Below are 19501 nucleotides of genomic sequence, written 5' to 3'. Positions count from 1 at the left end.
GGGAGAACATCGGTAATGGTGAACAAACCTTCTGCATAATACGTTGTCTGCTGTGACCAGTCTTCCCTTGCAAAATACAGATGCAGGAAACTGCGGGCATATATCCCATGATGCCTTTTCAGTTTGGCTGGGGAAACGATGCCTAACAGACCTCTCATGCAATGCTCCCTCTAAGCTGTGGAGTCCTGTGAGCAGAAATTCTACTTTGTGGGTTACTGGCATTAAGGTTGTGAGCAAGCGGTTTGGGTGCTGCATAAATTAGCTTGCTCTGGAGCCCTCCTTTCTGAGCGAAGACAAAAATGTGTGAGCCGGAGGCTAAAAAGCTGTGAGCTAGCTCACACTAACTCAGCTTAGAGGGAACACTGCTCTCATGTCCAGAGAGTGCATCTTAGGATCTGCCCCAGAACCCACAAAAGGTGTTCAAGGGTTCTTCAGAAGATCGATTGAGGTGGAAACGGTTCCCTGAGGCAAGGAAGTTGGGAAACCTCTGACTTGTCATCAGTGGTGAAAGAATAAGGCCAGTAGTATGATTCATATCAATTCATAATTTGTATCCCCTCCCCTTCCCCGAATGGCAGAAGTGACTCTGGAAAGGGGAGAGTGAGCAGAAGCTGTAGCTGTGATGCTTCCACTTCATCCACGGTTCATTCCAGCTACTCCATGACTGCTTTATTTTCCCTCACCACTGAGAAAGTCTTGACTTTTGCATAGTGTTAGAAGTAACCTTGAGTCTGTTCTCCCTTGTCTCTCCTTCTTGTTGTTCAGTTTTCTAAACAGATGTTGAAATATGTTCTTAAAAGTACGTGTTTTTGACATTTCTTGACAGGAAGAACATTTCCAAAGAAAGGTCAGACGTGTGTGGTACATTATACAGGTAAGGCCCATCGTGAACAGACCGCTGTTTTCGTTGTGTTTTTAGAGCATTGTTTTATGTTACATATATCAGTCAGATTTTGCATGTGTATCTGTCGGTTGGGCAATGTCTTAAGTGTTTGGATAAGTGGGAAAATGCTACTTAGACTGACACGAATTAGGATAATTGAAGTTCAGGTAACTGTGTGCCTGGGCCCTTCCAACCTGTGGGTCCCCCCACATTCCTTTGAATAGTTCTTGATTGGAGATGGCACACAGGGAGATTGTGCTCTGTCTGAAAAGAGATACAAGGTGAAAGGCAGTGGCACAGCAATATATGAAAACCAGGGAAAAAATGCATGTGCCTATTACTGTATCTGAATATGCTTTATGGATGTCTACGTGTATCTTTGAAACGTTGATTCCATCATGATTCTTGAAAAAAGTTATTGAAATGGATTTAGAACAGGGGGGGGGTCCATTGAGTCAGCTGGCGGAGACACTATTACATCCTTACAGTTCAAGGACTTTTTTGAATTTATTACAAGTTTTTTGTGGAAAAACTCAACCTGTGAATTTCTACCTGTGATCAACTTTACCAGTGAATTTCTACCTGTTGTTTATGGAAAATGTGTTCTGAGTACTTGATATGTCTTACTATTATTAAATCCATTGATTATTGGTGTTAACATTTGGGCACATGCATTTTTTTCCTGTCTGAAAAGAAAGCAGAAGTTTATGGTCTTCAGTGCAGTACATATGGTTCCGCTGGTGCTCTATCGTCCCGTACTGAACATCTAGGGATGAACAGCTGTAAAGGGAAGAGGCGATTGTCTTGCAGCGCAAACATAAGCAGAGTTACACCCATTGACATCAACAGACTTAGAGGGGTGTAGCTCTCTTCGCATAGTTAGATTTGAGCAGGGGTCATTGGGGGGGACGCGGGGGGACGCCATCCCCCCCGGGTGAGGTGCGGGAGGGCGGGGCCTGGAGCTCCCTGCTGGTGCCCGCTGGAGGTCGCCGCCGGCTGTGGGGAGGACACACTTCTGGTGATGTCAGGGGGTGTGGCATATGCTAATGAGTTATGCTAATGAGTCCCCCTAGCTCTTTTTCTACGAAATGACCCCTGGATTTGAGTCTAGTAGCACCTTAGAGACCAACAAGACCAGCGTGGCTGTCCTCTGAAACTATCTGCTTAGCATGCCACGGTTGGTATCTGAATGTCTCGTACAATGTATATGAGTCAGAAAGGGACAGACCAAGGTATCTTGCTGCCCAGAACTAGGGGCGCCCCTCAACTCCTGGACCCACAACATTGCTTTCTGGATCTGTTTGGCAGCGCTGCAGGGTTTTGGATTTGGACAGCAATGTGTACTTGGAGAACAACGGTGATGCCCGTCACCTCCCTTGCTACTGATGTCTGGGAGCAAGCCAGAACTCTATGGTCCATTGAGGTCCTCCGTGTTGTGCTTCCCCAAGAAGGCCCTTGGGTGCTTTGGCTGGAGAAGTGGCCCTGTTATGTGTGTATGTAAAGGTAGCTGCAGAGAGGGACTGTGGGGCTCCTTGTTGCCTCCTGGCCCTTTTGGCTAAGGACGTTTGGCACTAGATGAAGTCTGACCTTTCTGTCCTCCTTTCCTTGCCCAATGAGAGAAACATGAATGGGAGAGCTATCCTTGTAGCTAAATATGGAACATCTTGGAAGGTGTGAGTGAGGTGCGGTTTCAAGGCACAGTGTTATCCCCCGTGCTATTCAACCCCTATGTAAAGCTCTTAGCAGAAATCATCTGTGCTTTTGGAACAGGGTGCCTTCAATAGAATGACGATGCCCAGCTCTACATTTTCTCTACCCAGACCACCTGGGGACGCGGCAGAGGTCCTGAGCCATGCCTGACAGCTGTGGTTAAGTGGCTAAGAGTAAGGACTGACCACCATGACCTGTCTGGCTCGGGCTACCTGGAAGCTAAGCAGGGCCAGCCCTCTTTAGTGCTTGTATGGGGGACAACTGAGGAAGGCCAGGGTTGCCATGGAGAAGCAGGCGATGGCAAACCACCTCTGTCCGTCTCCTGCCTTGGAAACCCTACAGGGTTGCCTTAAGTCAGCTGTGACTGGACAGCACTTTCCACCACCAAGGACCAGTCGACATATTCGTGTTGCTAAAGAAGCTGCCCAAAAAGACTCGAACGTCTCCCGCCGCTCTCACGTCGAAGTCATTTTTATTTCTTTTTGTCAGAATTCAACTGGATTTATTGACCAAGCTTCCACACGAGTGTTCTCAGAATGGTTTATATTCAAAAAAGTAAACATGAGAACAATAAAAGCTGGAGAGAGAGCCCTCCGTTCATTTATTTATATATTTATTGTTTGCATTTATATCCCGCCCATCCCACGGAGGGGCTTTCCTGTCTTCCGCCGTCTTCTGAAGTTGGCTCAATTTCATGTTTGTTGCATCTATGACACTGTCTAACCATCTCATCCTTTGCCGTCCCCGTCTTCTTTGACCTTCAATCTTCCCCAGCATCAGGGTCTTCTCCAGTGAGTGCTCCCTTCTCATTTGGTGGCCAAAGTATTTGAGCTTCATTTTCATTATCTGGCCTTCCAGGGAACAGTCAGGGTTGATTTCTTTTAGGATTGACAAGGGACTCTCAAGAGTCTTCTCCAGCACCATAGTTCAAAAGACTCTATTCTTCGGCGCTCGGCCTTCCTTATTGTCCAACTCTCGCAGCCATACATGACTACTGGGAATACGGCCCTCAGTTTATTTATTTATATATTTATTGTTTGCATTTATATCCCGCCCATCCCACGGAGGGGCTCAGGGCGGGTAACATCATTATAGTAAATACAGTTTCAGTTTAAAACACTATAAAGCATTATAACAATTAAAACAATGGGTACAGCTCGAAACAGCGTCAGTTGGCTATAAAGTTCGGGCCCCATGGTGCAGTGAATTAAAGGACAGTTGCCGGTGGTCAGTAAACAGACGGGTGACAGCAACCTCAGGGAGGCCACATATGGGCACCCGTCGCCTCAACCAAAGGCCTGGAGGAACAGCTCCGTCTTGCAGGCCCTGCGGAATTGAAGAAGATCCCTCGGGACTCTGATCTCAATAGGGAGCATGTTCCACCAGGCTGGGGCCAGGACAGAGAAAACCCTGGCCCTGGTTGAGGCAATACGGGCGTCCTTCGGGCCAGGAACCACCAGGAGGTGTTGATTTTTTGAGCGTAACGCTCTTCGAGGCATATATGGGAACCAGTTGGCACCAGGCAGAGGCCTCACAGAGGGGTGCTTGGCTGCTGCCCTCTGTCTGAAAGCTTTGGCAATGGCGATTGGAAGAGAGAGGAAGGATCCAGACACGATAAAGAAATGCCTGGCTGCATCCTGCCCTCTCTCTGAGGTTCTTGTTGATGCAGTCGTTCTGTAGTCCTCATGGCAGATGATGCCTGGCCCTCATAGAGTGCATTCTGTCTGTTATGTACGTGGACTGCCACCAGGGGTCCGCGGCACATGCAGGAGCTTGGCTCCTGGAACAAAGGAAACTTTGGATCCTGGTTTCCCCCAGCCCCAACCAATAGCCACTTGGCGGGACATTCAAACCCTCCAATGGGAATAGGGGGTGCTGGGTGGATATGTATATAGTTGGCCCTGTCGGGCCATTAGAGTTAGTCTAGTGTTAAGTACTTGCTTGAAAGCCAGTCGAATCCGACTCTAGGGTTGCGGTGCTCATCTCCGTTTCAAAGCCGAAGAGCCAGCGCTGTCCGAAGACATTTCCGTGGTCATGTGGCCGGCATGACTAAACACCAAGGCACACGGAACGCTGTTACCTTCCCACTGAAGTGGTACCTATTTATCTACTTGCAATTTCTTGCTTTCGAACTGCTAGGTTGGCAGGAGCTGGAACTAGAGACAGGAGCTCACCCCGTCTTGCGGCACCCGGGTCTTGAACTGCTGAACTACCGACCTTCCACAGCCTGCAGTTCAGCGTCTTAACCACTTGAGCCACCGCAGCTCCCAAGTACAATAAACGTGTGCAAAAGCATGTCGTCGTCCGAGTCCTCCATGCGGTGAACCCAGTACTTTACACTGTCTCCTTCGAGAAGAGAATGCCCCCCCCCCCAACTAGGAGGTTAATAACATTTTATGTCTCCTCTTAGCTGTCTGGGTGACATCTGCAGTGCAAATTGTAACTGGAGGTAACACTAAAGAAAACTGTACAACACCCAGACGTTATAATTGGTGTGCTGGAAAAGACAAGCCAGGAAAAAAAACCTCTCTAGCTGTAAGGCACTTGCATTTGGGGGATCTTTTTGTTTTACAGAGCATGGTTTCAAGACATCTGGTACGCCCAGGTGGGATTTTTCTCCTTTGTATGGCAGAGCTTCCCAATTCATCTCTGCTAAGCCATCTAGCTCTTTAAATTGCCGTATCTTGAAAGATGGACTACTTCTGTTTCTAAGAGGATTTTAGTGGCAGCTGATCATCGGTGAAACTACAATGTGGCTGTTTTTTTCCAGCAAGTCTTGACAGCAAAAAGGAAGCAGTTTGATTGTTCGGTGTAAAACACATTCTTTTGAGACCACACAGAAGCAATTTGTTGACTTGAAAAGTCTCCGGTGAAGTCAATAACATTTCCCATTTTGCTTATTAAGCATGCATTCATTTCTTTCAGGGAGTATTTTATGAGAAATATAGTGAACGGATAATAGGACTGAAAATAAACCTCTGGCTGATCTGGTTGTGCTACCCAGGCAAGCGACTGTCATTCACACACACACACCTGCCTGGACTTTCTGGTGTACAGGGGAAAGAAGTGTGCTTCCCCAAGAAGGCCCTTGGGTGCTTTGGCTGGAGAAGTGGCCCTGTTATGTGTGTATGTAAAGGTAGCTGCAGAGAGGGACTGTGGGGCTCCTTGTTGCCTCCTGGCCCTTTTGGCTAAGGACGTTTGGCACTAGATGAAGTCTGACCTTTCTGTCCTCCTTTCCTTGCCCAATGAGAGAAACATGAATGGGAGAGCTATCCTTGTAGCTAAATATGGAACATCTTGGAAGGTGTGAGTGAGGTGCGGTTTCAAGGCTCAGTGTTATCCCCCCGTGCTATTCAACCCCTATGTAAAGCTCTTAGCAGAAATCATCCGTGCTTTTGGAACAGGGTGCCTTCAATAGAATGACGATGCCCAGCTCTACATTTTCTCTACCCAGACCACCTGGGGACGCTGCAGAGGTCCTGAGCCATGCCTGACAGCTGTGGTTAAATGGCTAAGAGTAAGGACTGACCACCAGGACCTGGCTGGCTCGGGCTACCTGGGAGCTAAGCAGGGCCAGCCCTCTTTAGTGCTTGGATGGGGGACAGCCGAGGAAGGCCAGGGTTGCTATGGAGAAGCAGGCGATGGCAAACCACCTCTGTCCGTCTCCTGCCTTGGAAACCCTACAGGGTTGCCTTAAGTCAGCTGTGACTGGACAGCACTTTCCACCACCAAGGACCAGTCGACATATTCGTGTTGCTAAAGAAGCTGCCCAAAAAGACTCGAACGTCTCCCGCCGCTCTCACGTCGAAGTCATTTTTATTTCTTTTTGTCAGAATTCAACTGGATTTATTGACCAAGCTTCCACACGAGTGTTCTCAGAATGGTTTATATTCAAAAAAGTAAACATGAGAACAATAAAAGCTGGAGAGAGAGCCCTCCGTTCATTTATTTATATATTTATTGTTTGCATTTATATCCCGCCCATCCCACGGAGGGGCTCAGGGCGGGTAACATCATTATAGTCAGGGGTCGTTTCATAAAAAAAGAGCTAGGGGAACTCATTAGCATAACTCATTAGCATATGCCACACCCCCTGGCATCACCAGAATTGTGTCATAAGGCCACACCCCCTGACATCACCGGAATTGTGTCATAATGCCACACACCCCGCCCCCAACGGTCCCGGCCACTGCCGAGCCCCATGCAAGGCCGGCGGGAGTGCAAGGAAGCCCCGCGAAGGCCCTCCCTGGCCCTAGGCAGGCAGGGGTGGGGAGAGGCAGGGAGGAAGCAACTTACCCTCCCTCTTCTCCTGCCTCCTCCTGGCTGAATGAGGGCCGGAAGCGGGGCGGCTAGAAGCAGGGGGCGGGGCTTCGTCATGTGCCCACCCCCATACCTCACCCGGGGGAACTGCTATCCCCCGCGATCCCCCCCGAAATGACCTTTGATTATAGTAAATACAGTTTCAGTTTAAAATACTATAAAGCGTTATAACAATTAAAACAATTGGTACAGCTTGAAACAGCGTCAGTTGGCTATAAAGTTCTGGCCCGATGGTGCAGTGAATTAAAGGCCAGTTGCCGGTGGTCAGTAAATAGACGGGTGACAGCAACCTCAGGGAGGCCGTATATGGCCACCCGTCGCCTCAACCAAAGGCCTGGAGGAACAGCTCCGTCTTGCAGGCCCTACAGAGTTGAAGAAGATCCCTCAGGACTCTGGTCTCAATAGGGAGCATGTTCCACCAGGCTGGGGCCAGGACAGAGAAAACCCTGGCCCTGGTTGAGGCAATACGGGCGTCCTTCGGGCCAGGAACCACCAGGAGGTGTTGATTTTTTGAGCGTAACGCTCTTCGAGGCATATATGGGAACCAGTTGGCACCAGGCAGAGGCCTCACAGAGGGGTGCTTGGCTGCTGCCCTCTTCCTTTGTCTGAAAGCTTTGGCGATGGCGATTGGAAGAGAGGGGAAGGATCCAGACATGATAAAGAAGTGCCTGGCTGCATCCTGCCCTCTCTCAGAGGTTCTCGTTGATGCCGTCATTCTGTAGCCCTCATGGCAGATCATGCCTGGCCCACATAGAGTGCATTCTGTCTGTTATGTACGTGGACCGCCACCAGGGGTCTGCAGCACATGCAGGAGCTTGGCTCCTGGAACAAAGGAAACTTTGGATCCTGGTTTCCCCCAGCCCCAACCAATAGCCACTTGGCGGGACATTCAAACCCTCCAATGGCAAATGGGGGGTGCTGGGTGGATATGTATATAGTTGGCCCTGTCGGGCTGTTAGAGTTAGTCTTAGTTGGAGTGAAGTACAATAAACGTGTGCAAAAGCATGTCGTCGTCCGAGTCCTCCATGCGGTGAACCCAGTACTTTACACTGTCTCCTTCGAGAAGAGAATGCCCCCCCCCCCAACTAGGAGGTTAATAACATTTTATGTCTCCTCTTAGCTGTCTGGGTGACATCTGCAGTGCAAATTGTAACTGGAGGTAACACTAAAGAAAACTGTACAACACCCAGACGTTATAATTGGTGCGCTGGAAAAGACAAGCAAGGAAAAAACCTCTCTAGCTGTAAGGCACTTGCGTTTGGGGGATCTTTTTGTTTACAGAGCATGGTTTCAAGACATCTGGTACGCCCAGGTGGGATTTTTCTCCTTTGTATGGCAGAGCTTCCCAATTCATCTCTGCTAAGCCATCTAGCTCTTTAAATTGCCGTATCTTGAAAGATGGACTACTTCTGTTTCTAAGAGGATTTTAGTGGCAGCTGATCATCGGTGAAACTACAATGTGGCTGTTTTTTTCCAGCAAGTCTTGACAGCAAAAAGGAAGCAGTTTGATTGTTCGGTGTAAAACACATTCTTTTGAGACCACACAGAAGCAATTTGTTGACTTGAAAAGTCTCCGGTGAAGTCAATAACATTTCCCATTTTGCTTATTAAGCATGCATTCATTTCTTTCAGGGAGTATTTTATGAGAAATATAGTGAACGGATAATAGGACTGAAAATAAAGCTCTGGCTGATCTGGTTGTGCTACCCAGGCAAGCGACTGTCATTCACACACACACACCTGCCTGGACTTTCTGGTGTACAGGGGAAAGAAGCGTAGATAATGTATCATATTTTATTCAGAGGTTGCTATGAATGAATTAAAGGGAGCAAAACCTAAATAGAGAATGTGTACTTCATTGGATAATTAAATTATAGTGAGAAACAGAGCGGAAATATTGCATACGTGGAGACACACACATGCACATATGCAGAAATAACGAACTCCCCCTGTTAGAAGTGGAGGACTTGGCACTGTCTCCTGTCTCAGACTTGAGAAGATGGCACCAAAGAGTTTAGACAGATAGAGAGGTCAGGACACACAGACTATCCTTTCCTTCCTGCTCTCTGATCCTTTCCTTTGAAGTAGAATGCTACTCTTAGGGGCAATTTCCTCTGCTTCCGCTCCCACTCATCCTCTCTCTCTCTCCTCTCTTGCATGCTCACGAAGAAGGTGCTTGATCTCCATCTTACACCTGGGGGGGCTTTTAAATGTTTTTAATTGGTACTAGAATGTCATTATATCAATATACCAATATGTGTGCCCTGAATTCCCAGCTTTCATTTGGAAAAAGAAAAGAAAGTGCAAGGTGATGCACATTGGAGCCAAAAATCCTAAATATAAATACACATTGATGGGGTCTGAACTGGCAGAGACTGAACAAGAGAGAGATCTTGGAGTCGTAGTAGATAACTCACTGAAAATGTCGAGACAGTGTGTGACTGCAATAAAAAAGGCCAATGCTATGCTCGGGATTATTAGGAAGGGAATTGAAAACAAATCAATCAGTATCATTATGCCCCTGTATAAATGAATTGTGCGACCTCATTTGGAGTACTGTGTACAGTTCTGGTCACCACACCTCAAAAAGGATATTATAGCATTGGAAAAAATGCAGAAAAGAGCAACTAGAATGATAAAAATGTTGGAACACTTTCAAGGTTAAAAGGTTAAAATGCTTTGGGCTCTTTAGCTTGGAGAAATGATGGCTGAGGGGTGACATGATCGAGGTTTTAAGATTATGCATGGGACAGAGCAGGTAGAGAAAAAAGTACTTTTCTCCCTTTCTCACAATACAAGAACTTGTGGGCACTCAATGAAATTGCTGAACAGTCAAGTTAGAACAGATAACTTCTTCACCCAAAGAGTGATTAACACATGGAATTCACTGCCACGGGAGGTGATGGTGGCTACAAGCATAGACAGCTTCAAGAGGGAATTAGATAAGCATATAGAGCAGAAGTCCATCAGTGGCTATTAGCCACAAGGTATAGATAGGAACTCTCAGACTGGGGCAAGGGATGCACTGTATTCTTGGTGTTTGAGGGGGCAACAGTGGGAGGACTTCTAGTGTCTTGGCCCCACTGGTGGACCTCCTGATGGCACCTGGTATTTTTGGCCACTGTGTGACAGAGTGTTGGACTGGATGGGTCATTGCCCTGATCCAACATTGGCTTCTCTTATGTTCTTATGTTCAGTATTAAATGGTAGTTAGATTTCAGGACACAAACAGAAGTTCATGCAGTTTGGATTGAGGCCTCATGGCAAGATGATTTAACCCTTCAACTCATGCTTGGTTTTGCAAATCAGAAGTGGTCACTCAGCCCCACCTACCTGGCAGGGTGTCTGTTGTGGGGAGGGGAAGGGAAGGGATTGTAAGCCACTCTGAGACTCCTTCAGGTAGTGAAGGGCGGGGTATAAATCTAATGTCTTCTTTCTTTTCCTGTTCCTCCTCCTCCTCCTCCTCTGTGTTGTTGTTACCTTTTTCAAAGGAAAAAGAAAGATTTGTAAAGGACTTGTCTTTTTCTTCTTCTTTAAAATTCTAGTATCACTATGGGGAACTTGATTTCAATTAGCAAAACCAAGTGGGGGGTTGAAGAGTTAAATCCAAGGGGATTCAAGCTTTGTTTTTAATTTGTGCCAGTGCTAATAAACAATGTTTCTAGAAATAACACAAATATTTAATTGAAGTTAAGATCAAGTGACTCCATGAGGCGATTCCCCCCCCCATTGTTTTATACATTTACAGATCTGTGAAGAACTGGGTTGTAAGAATACAACTCATACTGAGCAAGCCTCATATCTGAAGCTTACTAATGCTCACATTGTCTTGTGTCCTACAGATAAATGCTACAAAGATTTCTGAATGAGATAGCTGAAAAATATCAACTCATTGAAAATGGGACAAGAATTCTGAGCATATCCTGTCCCGACTTTCTTAAGGATACTGCAAATCTTACCTCACATTTGAGCAACAAAAAGTTGGCTTCAGACATGAACTGAACTGTTTAACCCTTTCCTTTTGAATGACTTCCATTTTTTTCATTTTTGATATAGAGTATCTTGAATTGCTTTTATTCTTTTAAAGTAAAACAAAAGCCCAGTGGCACTTTTTAAACAACATTTTTTTAAAAAATGAGCTTTTGTGAGACACAGCTCTGTTCTTCAGATATATGAAGGGAAAATCCTACTGGAAATTCTTAAGGGGAAGATTATGGTGTGTGTGTGTGGGGGAACCAAGATAAAAAGGCTTGGCATGAATTCCGCCATGAATCTTTCAAGTGTAAATTATCAGTGTAAAGGGAAAAGGGAGGAGTAAAGTAGAAAGATTGGGTGTGAATCAGTATAATTAGTTACACATAATGGATGATGAGGGAGGTCAAAGGTTTAAACAGATAAGCAAAGTGATGAAGTAGGATAAATAAACTGATATTAGTGCAGGGTTACAGCCTGATAAAAAGTGTTAAGAATAGTCAATTGAAATTTCTAAGTAGTGTTTCCCTATAGCTCTACAGGAAGGCCTCTGTCACTCTGACTCCATGTAGATAGTACTTTGCTATGTACTGCAGAGGAGGTGCTGTCAGGTTTGGAAATGGGGTTCTATGTCTACCTCATTTGTGACCTGGTTGGAGAACAGGATGCAAATGATACCAGCGGAAGAATCAAGTTAGGACATAAAACTGGAAGTTCATCACCTTAAATTACTGGCAAAATTGTACACTGTATATTTCAGCTCTGACAAATCTGAATTTATACTTAATGCAAGAAATCTTACCAATGTGTCATTTGCAACTATAACAGAATTACATTAATTCCAGTGCAGTATAATATGTTATTTTAAAAACTCCATAAAGTACAAACTAGCTGCTATTGTGCTCTAAGGCCATTCAGTAAATCCATTGTATGAAACTGAAGAGGATTTTCTATAAAGCTTTTGCCAGCTACTTACTAACGTGCTTTCCAAAGAAGACGAAAGGTAATAAATGGTGTGGAGGAGTTTATGAATGCTGAAAATGAATATATAGATTTCATCTAACAAGACTGACTTATGCTGAAGTTGTTAAACAAGAAGTGCTATCCAAGGGTGAAACCCACAGGACTGTTGCTGAAACTGGCAGCCCTGTGTCAATCACCATCCCCTCCTCTGTAACAAGCAGTACTGCTACTTGTAATAACAAGTGGTCATAATGTCAATTATATACAGTCTTTACCTGCACACCCTCTGTGGACTATGTAGAACAAGGAAACACACATAGCATGGTGACATCAGGACATGGAGTGCCCACTCCCGGCCCAAAACGCCTCGTGTGAACGGGGCCACAGGCTACCATTTTCAGCAGTAGTCCTGCATATAGGATTTTTCGTTTTAGTAACATTTAGTTCTGCCCTACACTAAGCTCATTCCAGTTTTGCAGACAGAATGCTGAAATGCTTTTAGTTTATGCAATGTAGAAAGACTTACACATTTACTTGAACTGAACAAAAAAATAAAACACAACATTATTTGGCTCTGCAGCTAAGGTCATGAATCTGTATGAACCACACGTCGCCCGCCTCCCCCAAGTTTGATGCAGATTAAATCTAACTAGTTGGGGGCCTCTAAGCAATTGCAGAAAATGAAAACAATTTGGAAATATCTCCCCCCCCCAAAAAAACCCCTTCCCCTTCCAGGATTTAAAAGTTCTCAGGGTCTTGAGCAGGGCAATTGTCCATCACCTACTGTTTTCTTTGCCTTTAACTACCTTCCAAATCCTCCTGACAATCTTTGCCTCCTGCAGCATATGCCCATCAGGCTGGTGTTGTTTCCCTTTTGATCATTTTATAATGTCACATTGTTTTACATTCTTGGGGAGACTCTAAAGTGTTTAGAAACCTCTGAGTCTGACATGGTTTTGCCAATGTTGTGATCAGTATTTTTTTTTTGGGGGGGCAGCCATAAACAGTCATTAGATACAGTGATCGACTTCTCTGAGAACTAGAAGGCCGAAGTCTTACCATAGACGGTGTGGCTTTGATTCCTTACCAGCTGCGTTTGGTTCATTAACCATGTCCAAGTTCTATTTTAGACCCGAGTACTGTGTCAGCTATTGTAAATGAGAACGGTGGTGTTAAGCAATGGGCCCCAGTGCTGCTACTAAGCTTGAGATACTTGGGAGGGTGCGCCATGTGGATAAGGTTGCTACAGCTCTTTTCCTGGCCAGGGCTCTTGTGCCTTTTAACAGCTGCATGAGAGGATGCAATTCAAGAGCTGCAGATTCTTCCATCTCCTCTCCTTGCTGGCAAAAAGAGAGAGTTGCACCTACTGAATTCATGCTTTTGTGTGAAGGCACAGCAGCCTTGCCGTAGGAAAGGTTGCACCTCTAGCTGTGGGGCTGGCAGCTGAACTCACACATACACACACACACCCCTCTCCTAGGGATGCCAGCCTCCAGGTGGGACCTGAGGATCCCCCGGAATTAGGGCTCATCTCCAGACTGCAGTGATCAGTTCCCCTGGAGAAAACGGATGCTTTGGAGGGTGGACCCTGTGGCACTGTACCCCACTGATGTCCCTGTCCTCCCCAGGCTCTATCCTCAAATCTCCAGGAATTTCCCAACCTGGCTCTGGCAACCTTACCCCTCCATCCCCTGCCGGTGGCCAGGGGGGGACAGTGTTATAGCTGAGTGAGTGTGAGCTAGCTCACAGTTTTTTGGCCTCCGGCTCACACATTTTTGTCTTGGCTCAGGAAGGGATGGCTCCAGAGCAAATTGATTTATGCAGTAGCCAAATCACTAGCTCACAACTTTAATGCCAGTAGCTCACAAAGTAGGATTTTTGCTCACAAGGCTGCACAGTTTAGGGGGAGCATTCTCTGTCCGTTACAGCAACCTAGGTATGAAAAGGATATCATAGTGTGAAATAGATATGTACAAGAATTGAGCATCAACGGCGAGGCCCAGGCCCACCAATCCTTCTCCCCCATCCCCCTGTACTGACGGCAAGGCCCAGACCTGCCAGTTCTCCCCCCCAACCCCCCTTCCGGCACCGATGGCGAGGCCCGCACGGCTCCCAGCTGCCGGGCCTGCCAATCCTTCTCCCCTCCCCTGCACCGGCGGCGAGGCCCAAGCGGCTCCCAGCCACCGGGCCCGCTGAGCCTTCCCCCCCAATGGCCAGAGCATTCTCTGCGCATGTGCAAGAAAAGCTCTTTTCTTTTGGGGGGGATTTAAGTATCCCCCGTATAGTTTTTAAAAAACTTTTCAGATTTTTCTGTACACCTGAGGACTGCCCCAAGTGTGCAGGAAAATCTCTTTGCCCCTCCCAAGTGCCCCCGATGTGCAGATTTAGATATCCCCACAGAGGGGGTGTCTTGGCTATTAGTATATAGATGCATGTTTGGATATGTTTCACAGAGGTGTTAACATGGGGACAATTACTTGTGCAATTAAGATCGTTTCAGAGGGCAGCCCTGCAAGTAAAACAACTAGACTGGAGTCCAGAAGGACTTTAGAGTCCAATAAGAATTTTGAGGTGTGAGTTTTCAGGATGAGAGTTGAGGCTCCCTTCATCAGACGCAAGTCGGAATGGAGATCCCTGAGTTGTTATATCCCACTCAGAAGGTGGGAGAGGTGTTGGAGAGAAGGGACTCAGGGTGCAAGCTGATTCGAATGTGCATTTCATCTTCGCATCCTTTGCATTCTGATTCCTTTCTCCGTAGCACCCCTCCCACCTTTTGACTGGGTTATAAGGACTCAGGGATCTCCATTCCAGCTTGTATCTGACGAAGAGAGCTCTGACATTCGGAAGCTCCTACCCCCCAAAAAATCTTGTTGATCTCAAATCTAGCTGGTGCAATTAAGTATTTCGTTGTCCTTTGGTTGGTCTCTTGTCCTGAAGAGCTCGGCTGCTTCTGAACTGAAGAGCTGCTGATGCGGTACAAGTAAGGGAAGGGGGAATAAAAGGATGGGTTCTGCTGTCTCACTGCCAGCTTGGCAGTGGGTTTTTGGATAACACCCGGCTGATCAGTAGCACTGGAACCTGGCCGTGGGCACTCTGGTTGAGTTTAGCCGCTAGAGAGAGGCTTTGGCTATTGAGCGTTTGGTCCTATTAAAGGGTATTACATGGATTTTGTTCAAAAGAGCCTTTCTAATTGGAAGTCTGCAGTCAATGAGCCGGTAGTTTTTGTGAAATTAAGCGGCATATGTATCGACACTAGTTTCTGAATAATGCCTTGTGCAAATTAACCGAGCTGTTTCAGAGCCTTGACACTGGCCGCATGCAGATGCTGGTGTATATGATACACAGCAGCAGCTGGTGAGCCTTTCACACAGTATTTTCCAGCATCTTACATCAACAGAAGATGCATTGTGGGTAACAGTAATGGGTTGAAGAAAATCTTGCTAAAAGACTCTAAGGCTGCATTCCCAAGAATACTTTCCTGGGAGTTAAGTCCCACTGAATAAAATGGAAGAAGAAGAGGAGTAGGTTTTTATACTGTACTTTTGTCTTTTCTGTACCTTAAGGAGTCTCAAAGCAGCTTACAATCCCCCCCCCCCCTCTCCCCACAGCAGGCACCTTGTGAGGTAGGTGGGGCTGAGAGAGTTCTGAGAGAACTGGGACTGGCCTGAAGTCACGCAGCAGGCTTCATGTGGAGGAGGACTGGGGAATCAAACACGGTTCTCCTGATTGGAGGCTGCCGCGCTTAACCACTACACCAGGGGTGTCAAACATAAGGCCCGGTAGCCGGATCTGGCCCACCCAGGGCTCTTATGCGGCCCGCGAGCAACTGATGCAAGGGAGGAAGTGCTGGGGGGAGTGGGGGGAGCCACTCCATTGTGGCTTCAGCGTGGCAGAACAACCTCATCTGCAGCAGTCAAGCATCGTGGGAGCGTCTGCCTAGTGCTGCACTGCTGCCTCTCCAGTCCGCCTATGTGCGTTTTCCTCTGCACCCCCCTCCCAGCCCAGGGGGCCTTGCAGTGAGGATACACCAACTCGGAGCTTACCAGCTGCTGTCCTGTATACAGTCTCTCTCTCTCTGGTACCTGGCATTACATTTTATGGCACACATAACCCAGCCCGACAAAGTGACATTAATGTCTGATCCGGCCCTCGTAGCAAATGAGTTTGACACCCCTGCACTACACCATGCTGGCTGGAAACACTATATACCAGAACGCATACCCAACAGTAAAAAGTTCTTGAGAGCAATTTTTTAAAAAAGCCTTTTACAGAATAAATCCAAAATTAAATCAGTAGGGAATACTAAAGATGATAAAACTCTATAAAAGCCTAAAATATGAGGTAGGCAGGAGGCAGAAATAATTGATAGGCATAGAAGGAATAACTCCCACCCCCACCCCCAACTCTCCCAAACTTGAGGCGGGAAAAACAACCAGAAGAGTTAACAGCACCTCCCCCCCTCCCTTAATCCAACACTTTTTGTGAGGAGAGAATTCCATACAGAAGGCAGCAGAGCAGAGCAGGTCCAACGGCTTAGTGTTTACCCATTTTACTTCAAGAAGATCGACCAAGCATTTGGGCCTCTGCAAGTAGATAAATAGGGACCACTTCGGTGGGAAGGTAACAGCGTTCCGTGCGCCTCAGCGTCGAGTCATGCCGGCCACATGACCACGGAAATGTCTTCGGACAGCGCTGGCTCTTCGGCTTGGGAACGGAGATGAGCACCGCATCCCTAGAGTCGGATTCGACTGGCTTTTGAGCAAGGGAAACCTTTACCTTTACTTTACTAGCAGATTTTAGGCTACTGACAGGCATGTTCATGCAGGGGGAAGGGACGCAGACTGTTTCATTGTATCTCAGAGATTTCTGCCTTAATGGAAACTTGACCAGGTTCATGCATGCAAGAGAGCAGCAGAGACCTGACATGGTGGGCTGGATACAGGCGAAGAACTATGATCATGGAGGAATGACCTTCAGTCTTAAAAGCTTGCTTAGTAGCACAGCAAGCAAGGGGGGGGGCGGTTAAACTGTTCTTGCTGCTGTGCTTGGGGGCTATTTGCTTGGAGGTTGTTCTTTTTAAAGGTAAAGGTTCCCTTGCTCGAAAGCCAGTCGAATCCGACTCTAGGGTTGCGGTGCTCATCTCCGTTTCAAAGCCGAAGAGCCAGCGCTGTCCGAAGACGTTTCCGTGGTCATGTGGCCGTCATGACTAAACACCAAGGCGCACAGAACGCTGTTACCTTCCCACCGAAGTGGTCCCTATTTATCTACTTGCAATTTCTTGCTTTCGAACTGCTAGGTTGGCAGGAGCTGGAACTAGAGACGGGAGCTCACTCCGTCATGCGGCACACTCGGGTCTCGAACTGCTGAACTACCGACCTTCCACAGCCTGCAGTTCAGCGTCTTAACCACTTGAGCCACCGCAGCTCCATTAAATAAACGCAAAGTAATTGAGTTAGAATCTATCTGGAGCACTCTGAAGAGGTGCAGTCCGTTCCTCTGGCTCGTTCTCCTGCATGTGTGAACCAGGCCTTTGGAAGTTAGATGTCAGATTCTGCTAACTTCGCTTTCAGTTCGTTGTCTTATGTAAAAACAAAAGAAAGAAATGGTAGTAATTATGAGGTTTCTGAGAAAAGTGGGAAAGCTTGTGGTTTTGTAGCCGAACTGCCACTAGAAGTAATCAAGCTGAAATGGCAGTGAAATCCTGCACCCACTAGTCTTCCCAGCCTCCAAGTGAAGCTTGGAGTTCTCCCAGAACTAGAACTGATATCCAGGCTACAGAGATCAGTTTACTGGAAGGAAATGGCAGCTTCGAAGAGCTGGCTCCATGTGATGTTATAAACCCCACTGAGCTTCCTTCTATCTCCAGACTCTGTCCATCCCAAGCACCCCTTCCAAATCTCCAGGAACTTCCCAAGCTGGAGTTGGCAACCCCAGTAACAATTTACTTGAGGTTATGCTGCACTGACTTGATGGTGGAAGATGCCATCAACTAGCAGCTGACTTATGGTGACTCCGTAGGTTTGGTGTAGTGGTTAGGAGCGTGGACTCCAGTCTGGGAGGAGAACTGGGTTTGATTCCCCACTCTTCCAACATGGAGCTGCTGGGGTGTCTTTGGGTCAATTACAAGTTCTTTCAGAGCTGTTCTCTCAGGAGCAGTTCTCGAAAGAACTCTCTCAGCCCCACCCACCTGACAGGGTGTCTGTTGTGGGGAGGGGGAAGGGAAAGGAGATTGCAAGCCACTCTGAGACTCCTTCGGGTAGAGAAGGGTGGGGTATAAATCCAATCTCTTCCTCTTCTTCTTTTCAAGGCAAGATGTGTTCTCAGGTGGCTTGCCATTGCCTGCCTCTGCATAGCAACCTCAGACTTCTTTCGTAGTCAAGTATTGACCAGGGTTGACCCTGCTTAGCTTCCACGATCGGGTGAGATATGGCTATCTCGATTTTCGTAAAATTGTGGTACTTCAGTAGAAGTGCTGCACTGTGCCGGTTGGAATGGGGTGGGGGGTGGGGGGGTGGGGAGGCTTAGTAATTCACAAGAGGTCTTACCATTGGCAGGACTGAACATTAAAAATGCCAATACCACTTATCTTCTTTTTGTCCTGTTCATTCTCGGAATTAAGCCTTCTCCGAGGAAATCATTACAACACTTTTTTAAAAAATGAGCCAGAGCGTTTCTCAGAATTACTAGTTATAGAAGGCAATATTGCAATTTTAGTTGAAATCATATTCCATGGCAGCCTCTGGGGGTTTTATTACATTTCATACAGTGCTGTGCTGATGTGATTTTATTACCTTTATGCTTATTCTGAGCTTTATTTTATAGATGCCTCCTTTTTGTTTTTATCTTCAAGCTTTTAGAGAGTCCCTGTCCATTAAACAAAGATAGCTCTGTGTGTTTGGGAAACTGCACTGTTCTCATTTTAGTTGATACTGATTTTTCACTGTGGAGTGCTAATTCTAAATAGTGCCTTTTTTTTTTTTTTTTAAGTTTGGGCCTGATTTCTTTGTTTGTTAAACTTGTCCATTTGCCTCTGTTAACATCTGAATTCCTAGGAGAAATATCTGTATTAGGGTTTTATTATGCCACTAAAAGCCAATATGGAAACTGAATTTTGTTCTAAAATTACTGACAGAATTGCTCAAATGCCCAGTGGTTTACTATAATCCATTGGATGGTCTGATGGAAGCCAACATTCTGTATGTAGTACATGTTGTCAAGTTGTAACTGATTTATTTTTATCCCAGTAAGGGGCTTTCAAGGCAAGTGAGAAGCAGAGGTGGTTTGCCATTTCCTTCATCTGCAGGGTCTTCCTTAGTGGTCTCCCCTCCAAGTACCAATCCTGTTTAGCTTCTGAGATCTGACATGATCAGGCTCCACCATGCTTCCTTCTCTCCTGTCAACATTCTGTAGTCTTGCAGTATCTTTATCCTCAGAATGTTGCAATCCTTTTCCCACCATATCGCCTTCTGTCATCTTGGTGAATTTGCTGCCGAGCCCAGCAAAGGGGGGGGGGAAAGGACCGGCCTCTCCGCCGCCGCCTCCGCCTCGGAGCTGGGCGGGGGGGAGGACCGTCCTCGCCGCCGCCACCTCGGGGAGATTGAGCGGGGGGGATGGAGGAGACGGAGCTCTTCTCCCCCCCCCCCGCCGGATCAG

At 46.8% G+C, this 19501-nt stretch overlaps 1 protein-coding gene across 1 annotated transcript in view; it reads left to right on the top strand.

The window, feature by feature from the left end:
• The window catches only part of FKBP1B (FK506 binding protein 1B), a 55042-nt gene that overhangs the window by 4151 nt on the left and 31390 nt on the right, over positions 1 to 19501 (top strand). The window contains exon 2 of the mRNA XM_015411468.1: positions 827 to 874. Coding sequence (XP_015266954.1) covers positions 827 to 874 — 48 coding nt within the window. The remainder of the gene's footprint in view (positions 1 to 826; positions 875 to 19501) is intronic.

The sequence above is a fragment of the Gekko japonicus genome, unplaced genomic scaffold (assembly GCF_001447785.1).
Source record: "Gekko japonicus isolate JY-2015 unplaced genomic scaffold, Gekko_japonicus_V1.1 scaffold4494, whole genome shotgun sequence".
Taxonomy (NCBI): Eukaryota; Metazoa; Chordata; class Lepidosauria; order Squamata; family Gekkonidae; genus Gekko; species Gekko japonicus.
Note: the sequence above shows the minus strand (reverse complement) of the source record. Positions and strands in the feature narration are given on the sequence as shown.